At 40.0% G+C, this 14,802-nt stretch overlaps 1 protein-coding gene across 1 annotated transcript in view; it reads right to left on the reverse strand.

Moving 5' to 3' along the window:
* Positions 1 to 14,802, reverse strand: part of NEK11 (NIMA related kinase 11) — a gene marked incomplete at its 5' end in the record, with an annotated part of 387,736 nt that overhangs the window by 99,269 nt on the left and 273,665 nt on the right. Inside the window, 1 exon segment of the mRNA XM_073222396.1 lies at positions 6,174 to 6,234. Coding sequence (XP_073078497.1) covers positions 6,174 to 6,234 — 61 coding nt within the window.

Consider the following 14,802-nt stretch of genomic DNA (forward strand, 5'->3'; position numbering starts at 1 on the left):
AATTTTTTATGCAGCCATAAATAATCAATATGTGCACCAAGCTATCATGGCAGGTCAGGGAAGAAACAAATACAAAAGACTTTCTGCATTTACCTTAAAACCAGTTCTGTGATCACTGTTTGCTGCATGGTTGCTACAGAAACAATGTGTTACTAAGTTTTTAGAACTTCCTAATGAGAGGAAAAGGTGGCCATTGAAAATGGATAAATGGTCTTAAAATTCATGTGGGAAAATGAATGTCAGAGAAGAAGAATATTTGAAAAAATAAAAAAATTGGAAGATATTTGTCTTATCAAACATTAAAACATTCCATAAAAGCAGTGTAGCTATAGCATTCCACTACTGATACACAATTAAGAAGCTGGGTCAGTAGAATAAAATAGAGTCAGAAATAGATAATATTCTGGAGTTGTGACATGACAAAAGGAGCATTTAAATTAAATGGAAAAGAATAAATTCTTCTGGTATGAAAACCTCAGATATGTAAAATAAGATTTTAAAAATCCTAGAAGAAAATTTAGGAGTCTGTATTTAAAACTCTAAAAAACAAGCAAGAGAGCTAGGATCTAAAAAAGTTTAATCATATTTGCCTACATAGAATTAAAAATTTCCCTTACCAAAAAAAAGAAAAGCCCACCAAAGAAACAATAAAAATAATTAATAGACTTAAAATAAACTGCAAAAAACTTGCAACACATATAATAGAACTGGGAAAGTAATATCTTTATAATAATTTAGCTTAATTCCTTAAACATTACATCAAGCACAAGCGGCAAGTGGTAGTGAATATTTCTTTCCATACAAAAGGGTGCTGGATAAAAAGATCTCAGTAAGTAAATTTTACAAGGAAAAGAATACCTTATTTGTTCAGGAAAACTAATAAAAATTAGCTACCAGGGGAGTTCATGTCATATTCACAGTGTGGTAATCCAGACAAGTAACACCAAATGGAACACACCACTCCCAAGCAAAGCTTGCCTGCTCCCTGCTCCTGCCTCTGTATCCCTGCTTGTTCTGTCCTTTCCACCTGAAGGGGCTTCCTCCTCATCTTTTCATAGCCAAATCTATCCTGTCTCAGGAATGGTCTCAGGAGCTACCTTCTCTTTGAACATTCCCTGATGACTTCTATGCCCCCAACTAAAAGCAAGCTCCCTGTTTTCTGAATCCTTACCCTCTTGTTATATAGTTATTTAGGCCCCTGTCTTAGCCTCCTCTGAAACTGTAAATCTTTAATGGCAGGACCCAGGCCTAACATCGTTGTGACCTAATACCATTTCTCTACAAGTATCTTAACTTTGATGAAATCATTAGTGTGTGAATAGTGAGTGAATGCATGATTGCTGAGTTTCTTTCTTACGTAAACTTGATTACTGGAACTTTATTCCTAGATAACAGTAATATACAGAGTGCTCTTTGCTAAAAGTATGAAAAGTGATTGATAATATTGTTTTAGGAACTTAATTATATTACAAAGCCTTTTCCTACTGAATTCCCATCACCATGCATGGTAGCAGACATATAACAGGTTTTCTATAAATTGCCATTAATTCTGAATCTGTTACAGCCTTTCAAGTTTTAAAGAACTTACAGAAACTAATTTCTGTAATTCATAAACAGAAGGGAAAGGGACAGATATTGTGTGTTATGTATCCACATCAAAATGATTCAAGTGGTTTATGATCCAAATCCTCTTCTCTAAATGTAATGGTTTCAATGTGTCAGTAACCAAAGATAAAACATGATGTTGAAATAATTCTAATTATTTCTGTCAAGGTGAAAAACCCAGTAATGCAAGGTTAAATGGCTGTCAGTCATCCTTACATTTAATGGCTTTAGAGTTTGAAGAGTTTAAGAAAAGAAAGTTTCTAAGGGATTCAGAAGTCCTGATGCTTTCTCTGATTTATATCAGTCACACTGTTTAGAGATTAAGTAGTTATTACCAAGGTTCAACAGAAGAATTGAGGGGTAACAATTTTCAAAAAGCCAAACTGATCAGACATATAAACACACTAAAGGAATTTAAATGGGCCCAGAGGTTTTTGAAGTATCTTTTATATTCTAATTACTTATGTTTGGGTCTACAAAGCAAGGCTTTTTATAAACATAGTTTAGCAAGGACTTGTATCATTCTGCAGATGACTTTTCTCTAGAAGTGCTGCTAATTTCCCAAACACTAAAAAAATGTTAAACTTCTTATGGTGCCTTGGTTCATAATCTGGTTACTAAGAAATATGAAGACAGAATTATCCTTTCTAAATCCTATGAAAAGGAAGTCAGAGGTCACCTTTTGTCCCTACTGAGTAGTCATGGGCCTGAACAGTTACTATAGCAACACCATCTGTTGTCTGTGTGATGGGATCCCATAACTATTCCCCATATTAAGCCATTCCTTTCAAAGCATCCTCCTTATTGCTTTTTAAGGCAGTCTTTTCTGACCATGTTTAAAAACCAATGGTATCCTAATCCACAGGATAAAGTTCCAGCTCCTTAACCTGGCACATAACATTCTCCATGACCTTAGCCCTACATAGCTGGGTTTGCTGATCCCTTCCTCACACCTTATGTTCCAGAAGGACAAACTTCTTGATAGTTCCACGAATACACCTAACTGTTCCGCACCTCTGAGCTTTCACACAGCTTGACCTTTCTAGAGAATATTCCTCCTACAATCCCTTGGCAACTCTATTTATCTTTGCATTCACTCATTATTGAAAAAACACATAGGTTATATGCTAGACTCTGAGCACAGTACACAGAATAAGATCACAGACACAGGACATTACAAACCTTACCCCCTCTGTAAAGTCTTCTCCAGGCTGCACCCCAACTAGTGGACCCATGTCCCCACTTTCTTTGCCCAATGTGCTGTTCTCATCACAGTGTCCTCCTGACTAAACTGGGAGTTCACTGACACAGGGGCTTCAGCACTCTGATATATGGCTTAGTGTATGTGCTTTATAAACATTTGTAGGGAAGAAAAGAGGGGGTAAAGACAGCACACATGTAAACCATGGAAATGTCATATTTTAAAGTATCTTTTCTTGATGAACTGGGCACTACCTACATTCTTGGTTCTCCCTGCCATGCCCTCATTTCTGGCCTTTCCTATTCCCTTTTTAATTTCTTCTTTCCTTCCCTGTTCTAATTCTGCCTGGGCTCATCCAGCATCCTGTTTATGAATGGCCTTGCTTCTCACACCCCATGAGAAACTCCAGAGGGAATTTAAGGCTTCAGAAATGAAGTGCCTTCATCTGGGATGAGACTCCTACATGTGTGAAAGAAGCACCTAGTAGGTGCTCTCTAGTTTTATTAAAAATCTTTGCACTGGTTTGCCCAGGACCCCACCTGGTGGTTGGGACCATGTTCCAAATAAATCTCAACATCTGACTCTTCTTCCAGTGCTTTGAACCCACCAGACCTCCGTAAATATCTGGTACAGGTGCTAAGGGTGAGGCAAGAATGTGATAGTGGCTCCACTGAAGCTCAGTGATTCTTGTATACAGTGCCAGATAGTCTAGTGCACACTGACAGCAACACAGAGAAAGATCTAGAAAGCAGCTTTTTACATTTTAGCTTATAGGCAAGTTCTCTACAATTTAGTATTTATAATATTTTTGTAATATATTTTTTGTAATATTTTGTTTGAATTATAAATTGGAGTGGGTGTGCACAATAAGAATTTCAGTGCTTAAGGATTTTAAAGTCATTGGTTTGGACCTGGATATCACTCACTCCTCTGGAGGAGGAAGTATTCTTTAGAAAGGTCAAGCTGTGTGAAAGCTCAGAGGTGCAGTGAGTGAGAAATACAGCCTCTCGGGCAGGCACCAGACCTGCACTGCCCTCTGAGGTCCTGGCGTGTGCTCGAGCGTGAGAACAACTGACCTAAAGGCTTTAAATGACCTTGATGTGCAGAGGAGACTAATATACTGAGCTTGGAATTCAAAAGGGCATCTTCTAATTCAGGATCTTCTGAAGCTGCACAAATGCTAACTCATTCGGCCTCTTCACTCCTGAGTGAGACAGGAAGGGAAAATATCACTGTCCCCGTTTTAAGTAGAAATACAGCTAAATCTGTGGCTGAGGATGGGGTTGGGCCTGTACCCAACATTTTCAGGCCTGCAAAGTTAGAACCTGCTTGGTCCAAATAACCAGAAAGGATGTTCACATCTGTTGCTTTTCCTCTCTTTTTGAGGATTGGGGAAGCTCTTAAAGTGTTTGTGGGAAACACTTAATTACTTAACATGCTCATTGGGCAAGTGGACATTTCCAAAATGCATAGACTGATGCCGAATGTGAGTAAAGTCTGGCTCAGCTCACAGAGGTCTCGTTTTTAAGTGACAAGGTTCATATTTTAGCACAATGAAGTTAAAATTTTCCCTTGGATCCTGACACATATTAACAAGCACAGTGATTAGTAAGCTTTAAGTATTAGCTTGTGAATCTCCTCAAAATGTAGTCAGAGCAAAACAGGTGCTGGCCACCTGAGCCAGCTCATTCCCTATAAACGACATGAGATTTTTTTCCAACTTCTCTGTAACCGTAGGGAAGTGATCAGAGTCCTACAAGCAATACTATCCTTCTGTGTAAGAGAGTCCCACTGTATCTCCCTGGGCAGGAGCTCAGGACCACACCCCGTCATCCCCACGCCTGCAGCCCCCCTGTGCCCTCTCTCTTCCACAGGCATCTCTGCCATCTAACCACCCACCATGCACAGATGTTCTCCGTCTCCAAGTTCCCTAACAGCTCTCTCCCACCTCTCCTCTCCTGCTCCCTTTGTCCTGTAGGCCTGTATCAGTTTCTTTCCTTTTCTGTCACTTGAGTGTACTTCAGGCAGATAAATGTACAATTTTATCCCATGTTTCTAATACTCGGTTTTCTAAAATCATACACTATAAAAGGGAATTTGGATATCATCTATCCAATCCAATGTTGATTTTTTTTTTTTTTGCAGTGGAATCTATCTTTTTCAAGATACAGTCTTATGAGGAAATCTAATTTGTAAAACAGATAAGAGTGGAACTATTTTGGTTGAAACTGGTAAAAGAGCAGAGTCTGCATCTCATTTCTCTTAGAATATTTCAAAATATTGTCAACGTCCTCGCCTGCACCAGACAGTATCAGACTCTGGAGAAACGGAGATGAGCGGTGTGGATGCAGCTTCAGTCCTCAAGCTTCTCAGCACCCGCTCCTTGCCAGCTCCTGAAGGGCCCCAAGGAACCAGTTTGAAAATTACTGATCTGCTCTGAGGTCCGGAGAGGGAACGGGTCTCCGCCAAAGGAAAGGCCTTCCTGGCCTACAGGTCCATTGTTGTTAGGTAGGTGTACCCAGTAAGTGTTGGGGATGCACAACTGGACAGATCACAGGGTGATGGCCAGGAGGAAACATCAGGGAGCTGTGCGCTGGCTGAAGCATCACATACAGAAACATAGAGTAAGCTAGATAAAGGCTGTAAATCGCACACAAAGCTCCTAATAAAATAGTGGTGAATACTTGCACATCTGACATTGCTCTTGGCCATGCAATTAAAGACTTTAAAACAAAACTCACAATCAAATTTCAAAGAAAAAAAAATTCTGAGCCCTTTTCCCCCAGGACCTGTAAGAGAGAGTGTCCTCCGCTGTTCTGTCTGTGTCAGGTCTTACAGTTTGTCATCATGCTGGAAAGTAGCACAGCTGGGCTTTGGGGATTAAAAAAAGAGGAGAAACTAAGAAACAGGGTTTATCCTTGAAGCACAGCAACCCCATGACAATGCTAAAGGAATTTCAGCTGTGTTTTCACGCTGAATCTTTTCCAATAACTGACTAACCGAGAGTGATGGTCCTTCCCAGGTGAATGCAATCTGTTCCTACAGGATGAGTGAGGTAGAGAGACCCCTCTTCCAGGAAACTGAAAAACCTATTATGATGCGCTCTGCCAGGACACTGCCTGATCACAGTGGACCACTGAATTTCAATGTCTTCCTTGGAGCCTAAGGGCCACTTACACTAATAAGTAATTCTTTGAGTTTCCTGGCCCTTGGGCCAGACAGTCAGCCTCTGTTGGCCTCGGTTCCCTCATCTGTAAAACGAGGAGGCTGGACTGAAATATCAGTAAGATTCCTTCCAAGCCTTCTACTTCTTGGATACTCCATTAGAATCAGCAGCTATCACTATTTGGGAATCTGAAATAACTACCTATAGCGGTGCAACCCAGGACATTTTCCAAACACCTAATCAGTGCTTCAATATCACTGTCCTGTCAAAATAAGAGAGATTTATTTCCATGTACAGCAAAAGAATATTTACTGATATAGAAAAATGTTCTTGCCATATTTAGGCAAAACAAAACATAAAAAAATTCAGCAAAATATTTTTACAGTATGATCCTATTTTTTAAAAGAAAATCATCTATATTTATATCTCATCCTCTCTAAATCAATCTATAGATCAATTGCTTCTTCCCTGATGGGAAGAGCATACACTAAAAATGTTAACAATGCTTTTGACTACAAGGTAAGACTATGGGTAGTCTTTATTTTGCATGCTTATGTTTTTTTTAAATGTTTTATAATAAATATTTCTAATTTAATCTACAAAAATAGTAAATACTATAAGAATAGGAAAAAAGTGTTTTATTCAATATAAAATCTACTCAATACAGCAGGAATCAAGTGAATATTTTTTCCTACACAGTGTCTCTACCAGCTCTTCTTTAGAAATCTGTGGTCTTCATGGAGTTATATAAATCTAAAAATTGTACTTCTTATTTACCTTAACCCTCAATAATAGACCCCATGAGGGTTGGAGGATTTGGTATTTGGTCAAATATTGTCTTTAATACAAAATAAGTATCTGTCCTCTACCCAGGACCCTGGAAATATTCAAAATAGCATCATAACAATCAGGGAAAATAGTACATCTTAATTATTTCCAGGTTTAAGGTTATACTGAGGGAAATTAATAATTTCTGCCTTATCTGCTCCATTTCAAAACAGGCAACACATTTCATAATGCAGTAATTGTGGATTTTAGAAAATGCACTAATAGTATAATAGACTACTCTAAAATGTTACACAAATGTGTTGGGTTTCATTTTATAGCCTTTGGTGGGGTTTGGGCAGCTGTTTTTGTACATATGGTAAAACCCAGCATCATTTCATGTCCCAAGGTGTGGACGAGGCAGTGTTGAGTAAGGTATGCCTCGTCGACGTTGGTGTATGAAGCCAGAACTGTACTTGAAAAGTGTCGAGCCCAGGAACAGGGAGGCAGGTGCCAGCCACAGAGAGAGAAGTAAACACAGATCCCTTCTTTCTTCTAAACCCATGTGGTCTCCAGACTTAACAGGGACAGTCTTGAGTCAGGCAGAACTCGGCAGAGACATCCTCTGCTGGAGGAAAAGCAAAGCATACCTCGGCATACACAGGTGCTGTGACCATCCAGACAAGCTCGGCTCCAGGCCCGGCTCCTCCCCAGGTGCTGGCATAGGCCAGGCAGCTTGACTCCCCAGGTCTCAGTTTCTGCACCTCTGAAACCAGGGGGCTGGATCAGAGGATGGTTAAGGAGACCTTTCGGCTCTAAAACTCTTTTCTTCAGGCTAAAGAGCTAGAAGGACAAGGAGTGCGGTGGATTGTTTTCCAAGATGGCTATACTTCCTCCCCACTCTGGTGTCCAGGCCATTCCCTACATCAAAAGGTACAGGGTCTTCCCTCAGTCCTGAAGCTGGCCCTGTAACTTGCTTTGGGCCATGGAATGCAGCAGAAGTGATGTAGTGTGATTCCCATAACTAGGCCTTAAGAGGCCATGGAACTTCCATTTGTACTGTCCTGGAAGCCAGCAACCATGCAGAGAATCCAAGCTGCCCCACTGAAGAGACCACATGGTGAGAGGCCATGAAGAGGAATGCAGAGTCCCCAGCCAACAGCTAGGAAAGCTGTCAGACATGTAAGGAAGGCCATCATGGACCCCAAGCCATGCTCCCGGCTACATGCAGTCACATGAGTGACTTTAAACAGTATCACATGGAGCGGAAGAATTGTCCGGTAAGCCCAGGCAACCCACAGAATCATGAAAAACAATAAATTGTTGTTTTAAGACATTAAGTTTTAGGATGCTGTGTTACGCAGTAAAAGATAACTGAGACAGTAAGCACACAGAGGCCCAACATTGATATCTATTTTCACATCTCAGCCCCTCACGTGGCCCCTGGCACATGACAAAGCTAAATGCTCCTCTGTGCAGATGTCTTGCAGGTTCTGTAGTTTGCAAGGAGCTAAAACCAGAATGGCGTCAACTCATTAGGTTATAGTCTACCTCCAGTTAGACAGCAGTGTTCTCCCCAATTCAAAGTACATCCTTACTGGAAGAGTGCAGAAAAAGCATACAGCTATTTAACTCTGTGGCCTTGGGCAAAGTGGTTAACCTCTCTCCTAGCCTCAGTTTCCTTAATTGTAAAGTGAAGAGAATAATGGCCTCCATCCCACACAGGGTTTTATGAAAAGCAAATAAATAATAAAAGCCTTTAGCATAGTGTATGGCTTGCAGGATATACCCAATGAATGGAAGAACGGAGTTGGATAGGCTAGAATGGGATGGGAAAGGGACAGAGGTCTAAAAGAAAAACCCCAATCTCTGTGCCCTCCACTAAGCATGGAGAGTCTCAGTAGGCATCTGAGTTGAGTCAGTGCAATAGAAACAGCAAGAACCAGAGACAGGGCTGTAGGAAGCACCTGGACAGCTGGGGTACATCATTTGCACCTTCAAAACAGAGAGGGTAGGGAGCCCTGTGCAGGGGTGTGGGGAGGCAGAAATGATTCTAATACTTTTGAGTGTGTGAATTTCTGACTGAATGAATGAATGAAAAGTAACTCTTATTAAGGTCTTAATATGTGCCACTGTTTATCAACTTACATGTACTGATTCATTTAAATTCTGAGTGGTGCCATTTTCTCCCCATTTAACAGTTGAGAAAATTGAGGCACAAACAGATTGTATAATATGACCAGGGTCATGCATTAGTAAGAGGTGGAACAGGCAGTGTGGACCCGGAGCCTGACTTCCTCTTACCACTACACCACGTGGACATGTAACAGAAGGCAGGGCTCCTCCTGCTGTGTGACCAGGGTATAACATCATGAAGGAGATCTAAGAACAAGTCTTGGTGAGATGTATATAAAATGTGATGCAGCCTGGGGACAAGGCACAGCTACAGGGAGGTGGAGGGGGGCAGGGGCATTCTTCATCAATGGCTTCCAACTCCAAGTTCTAAAGAACAGCTTAAGTAGAACATCAGGTCTCTGTCTGAACATGACAGTAACACGAGGGATGTGTGTTCTCATGTTGGAGCGAACAAATACAGTCATGGGCCAGGTAGGCACTTGGGACCTCTGCCAATTTCCCTCCTGCTCGTGAACACTGTGACCCCAGGGGTCATTGGCAATGACAGTTGAACTTACATTCCCAAAAAGGGACCAGTCATTTTTATCTCTAGGCCACAGATCAGGCAGGGTATTAAAACTGCCAACACTACCCATTTAAAACTTTTTAAATTTTCAAAACAATTTCAGATTTAAAGATAAGTTGCAAAAATAGTACAAAATTCCCTTATATCCTTCACAGTGACATCAATATACCACAACTACATTACCATTCCTCCATCTATTTCTATGTATCGAGGTTTCTCAGCCTCGGCACTACTGGCATTTGAGGCTAGGTAATCCTGCTATGGTTCTATGGGATGTTCAGTGGCATCCCTGGCCTCAATCACAGATGCCAGTGGGACACTCTGATCACCTTGGCCTCAACTCCAAGATTTGGGAACCAAAAATGCCACCAGGCACTGCAAAATGTCCTAAAAGGGGCACAATCTCCCTTAGTGAGACCCATTGATCCACATCCCTAAATTCATCCTTTTTTTCCTACTGGTCAAATCTGGAACAATTTGACAATCAAAATGAATGATGATAATGGATTACAAGCAATAGAAGAAAATAAGATGCCAACAGTACCATTTAACATTTAAATGAAACTTTCTGTATTTTGAAAAAGGGACAATCATAACAAATATCAGGTTCTACATTTCTTACATAAAGTAACAATTTGAGAAAGGAGTTAAGGAGTTTGTTTTACTGTTACAACTTAGTTTAGCAACCAACTCATTCCTAGTGTTCCAGAAATTATCATTTAATTGAACATAAATGACCTCATAGAAACACATCCAGGATGATTAAAGATGGCAGCATGAGAGGTGAGACAGAGGCTTCCTCCTAAAACTGCATATAATGTGAAAATATAATTAATACCACTAATCCTGAAAGAGCAACAGGAAAGAAGGCTGTGCCAAACTGCATACACCAAGGGAAAAGAACAAACCTCACAGAACAGGGTAACGTACCAAAGCCATGGCCTGGCAGGATCTAAGCCTTTCCTCCACCCCTGCTCCCCAGTGGGAGGAAGAGAAATGGAGCAGGGAGGGAGTGGAAGCCTGGGACTGCTGAATACCTGGCTCCGGAGATCTGCACTGGGAGCACAAACCTACATTTCATGGTGCTTTCATGGTGCTCTCGAGATTAGGGGGCTTTGAAAGCTAATACAGGCAGAATACCTGGAGAGACTGAGATTCCAGCTGCTTGTGGAAAGCAGGGATCCATATTCGGCTGCTCTGGGACAAAAGAAAGGCTGGCAGTCTGAAAGACTTCCTAATAACAAGAGGGCTGCTAAAGGGGCAAAGATTGCACAGAGCTTACTGCTCAGGAGAAAGGACAGGCAGACAAAATTGTCCAGGTGTACTCTGCCCAGCAGTTTGGGAATTTTCTTGATCTTCAGGTGCTTCAGCTCCCTGGCTGGCTAGACAGCTTAAAGGACCCCCTCCGTGATATGCAGCCTACTGGGCTTTTCTCCTGGCCAGCCCCACCTGGATCGCAAACTGGCAAACCCTACCCTGGCAGTAGCCCAGCCAGAGGGAAGCCCCATCTACAGCAACTACAAATGGAAAGCATAGAGGCTTATACCTGTGTACTCGCCCACTGGTTTTGGCAGTGGAGACAAGCGCAGCAGCCAGGAAGCAGGAAACAGCTCTTTCCTGCCCCCAGGCACCAATACTGCTCCCAACATAGCTTTAGGAGCTGAGTAGCTCCAGAGAATAGAGCTATGGGCAATAGAGGGCACCACATACAAATTTAAAATGCTGAAGAAACCTGGCTCAAAGTAAAATTATGAATACAACACCTGAGAAAGATTCAAATGAAACTGACCTCATGAATCTTCCTGAAAGGGATTTCAAAATAAAAATCACTAACATGCTCATGGAGGTACAGAAAAATATTCAAAAACTCAGGAATGAATTCTGGTCAGAGATCCAATTGATGGAAAGCACAATGGAGGGTATTAAAAGCAGATTAGATATGGTGGAGGAGACGATAAATGAAATAGAAATTAGAGAAGAGGAATACAAAGAAGCTGAGGCACAGAGAGAAAAAGGATCTCTAAGAATGAAAGAATATTGACAGAACTGTGTGACCAATCCAAAGGGAACAACATTTGCATTATAGGGGTACCAGAAGAAAAAGAGAGAGAAAAAGGGATAGAAAGTGTTTCTGGGGAGGTAATTGCTGAAAACTTCCCCAATCTGGGGAAAGAGATAGTCTCTCAGGCCATGGAGATGCAGAGATCTCTCAACACAAGGGACCCAAGGAAAACACCACCAAGACATATAGTACTTAAAATGGCAAAGATTAAGGATAAGGACAGACTATTAAAAGCAACCAGACAGGGAAATAAGATCACATACAAAGGAAAGCCCATCAGGCTATCATCAGACTTCTCAGCAGAAACCTTACATGCCAGAAGGGAGTGGCATGATGTATTTAATGCAGTGAAGCAGAAGGGCCTCAAACCGAAAATACTTTATCTGGAAAGGGTATCATTTAAATTTGAAGGAGGGATTAAACAGTTTCAAGATAAGCAAAAGCTGAGAGAATTTACCTCTCACAAACCATCTCTGCAGTGTATTTTGGAGGAACTGCTATAGATGGAAGTGTTCCTAAGGTTTAATAGCTGTCACCAGATGTAATAAAACCACAGTAAAGAAAGTAGAACAGTTAATTAATAAGCAAATGCAAAATTAAATAAACTATCCCCAAAGTCAATCAAGGGATAGACAAAGAGTACAGTATATGATAACGAATTTATAAAGAATGGAGGAGGAAGAAAAAGGAGGAGAAAAAAAGAACCTTTAGATTGTGTTTGTAATAGCACATTAAGTGAGATAAGTTAGATGCTTAGATAGTAAGGAAGTTAACCTTGAACCTTTGGTAACCACAAATCCAAACTCTGCAATGGCAATAAGTACATACCTATTGATAATCACCCTAAATGTAAATGGACTTAATGCACCAATCAAAAGACACAGAGTCACTGAATGGATAAAGAAACAAGACCCATCTTTATGCTGCCTATAAGAGACTCATGTTAAACCCAAAGACATACACAGACTAAAAGTGAAGGGATGGAAAAAGATATTTCATGCTATTAATTGGGAGAAAAAAAGCAGGGGCTGCAGTACTTGTATCAGACAAAATAGACTTCAAAACAAAGAAAATCACAAGAGACTAAGAAGGACACTACATAATGATAAAGAGGTCAATCCAACAAAAAGATATAACCATTATAAATATCTATGCACCCAACACAAGAGCACCTACATATTCTGTTAGAAAAAAAAATACTAACAGAATTAGAAGGGGAAATAGAATGCAATGCATTCATTCTAGGAGACTTCAACACTCCACTCACTCTGAAGGATAGATCAACCAGACAGAAAATAAGTAAGGACATAGAGGCACTGAACACATTAGAACAGATGGACCTAACAGACATGCACAGAACTCTACACCCAACAGTAGCAGAATACACATTCTTCTGAAGAATAGATTTTCAAGAATAGGTAATATACTAGGCCACAAAAAGAGCCTCGGTAAATTCAAAAAGATTGAAATTGAACCAACCAGTTTCTCAGACCGCAAAGGTATGAAACTAGAAATAAATTACACAAAGAAATGAAAAATCCCACAAACACATGGGGCTTCACAACATGCTCTCAAATAACCAATGGATCAGTGACCAAATAAAAACAGAGATCAAGCAATATATGGAGACAAATGAAATCAATACATTCAACACAACAAAATCTGTGGATGGCAGTGAAGGCCATGCTAAGAGGAAAATATATTGCAATACAGGCCTGCCTCAGGAAAGAAAAACAATCCCAATGAACACTCTAAACTCACAATTAATGAAACTAGAAAAATAAGAACAAATGAGGCCCAAAGTAAGTAGAAGGAGGAACATAATAAAGATTAGAGCAGAAATACATAAAGTAGAGAAGAATAAAACAATAGAAAGAATCAGTGAAAGCAAGAGCTGGTTCTTTGAGAAAATAAACAAAATAGATAAACCCCTAGCCAGACTTATCAAGAAAAAAAGAGTCTAAACACATAAACAGAATCAAAAATGAGCATAGAAAAATCACTACGGACACCACAGAAATACAAAGAATTACTAGAGAATACTATGAAAAATTATATGCCAACAAACTGGATAACCTAGGAGAAATGGACAACTTTCTAGAAAAATACAACCTTCCAAGGCTGACCCAGAAAGAAATAGAAAATCTTAATAGACTAATTACCAGCAATGAAATTGAATTGGTAATCAAAAAACTACCTAAGAACAAAAGCCCTGAACCACATGGCTTCACTGCTGAATTTTATCAAACATTTAGTGAAGACCTAATACCCATCCTCCTTAAAGTTTTCCAAAGAATAGAAGAAGAGGGAATACTTCCAAGCTCATTCTGTGAGACCAACATCACTCTAATACCAAAACCAGGCAAAGACACCACAAAAAAAGAAAATTATAGACCAATATCCCTGATGAACATAGATGCAAAAATACTCCACAAAATATTACCAAACTGAATTTGAAAATACATCAAAAAGATTATCCATCATGATCAAGTAGTATCCTAGGGATGCAAGGATGGTACAACATTCAAAAATGCATCAACATCATCCACCACATCAACAAAAAGATGGACAAAAACCACATGATCATCTTCATAGATGCTGAAAAAGCATTCTACAAAATTCAACATCTCTTCATTGATAAAAACTCTCAGCAACATGGGTATAGAGGGCAAGTACCTCAACATAATAAAGGCCATATATGACAAACCCACAGCCAACATTATACTTAACAGCAAGAAGTTAAAGGCTTTTCCTTTAAGATCGGGAACAAGACAAGGATGCCCACTCTCCCCCCTTTTATTCAACATAGTACTGGAGGTCCTAGCCACAGCAATCAGACAACACAAAGAAATAAAAGGCATCCAGATTGGCAAGGAAGAAGTTAAACTGTCCCTGTTTGCAGATGACATGATATTGTACATAAAAAACCCTAAAAAATTCACTCCAGAACTACCAGATCTAATATCTGAATTCAGCAAAGTTGTGGGATACAAAATTAATACACAGAAATCTGTTGCATTCCTGTACACTAACAATGAACTAGCAGAGAGAGAAAGCAGGAAAACAATTCCATTCAGTTACATAAAAAAGAATAAAATACCTAGGAATAAACATAACCAAGGAGGTGAAAGACTTATACTCTGAAAACTACAAAACACTTCATGAGACAAATTAAAGGAGATACCAATAAATGGAAATACATCCCATGCTCACGGATAGGAAGAATTAATATTGTCAAAATGGCCATCCTGCCATTAGCAATCTACAGATTCAATACAATTCCTATCAAAATACCAACAGCA

This window comes from Manis javanica, chromosome 15 (genome assembly GCF_040802235.1).
Source record: "Manis javanica isolate MJ-LG chromosome 15, MJ_LKY, whole genome shotgun sequence".
Taxonomy (NCBI): Eukaryota; Metazoa; Chordata; class Mammalia; order Pholidota; family Manidae; genus Manis; species Manis javanica.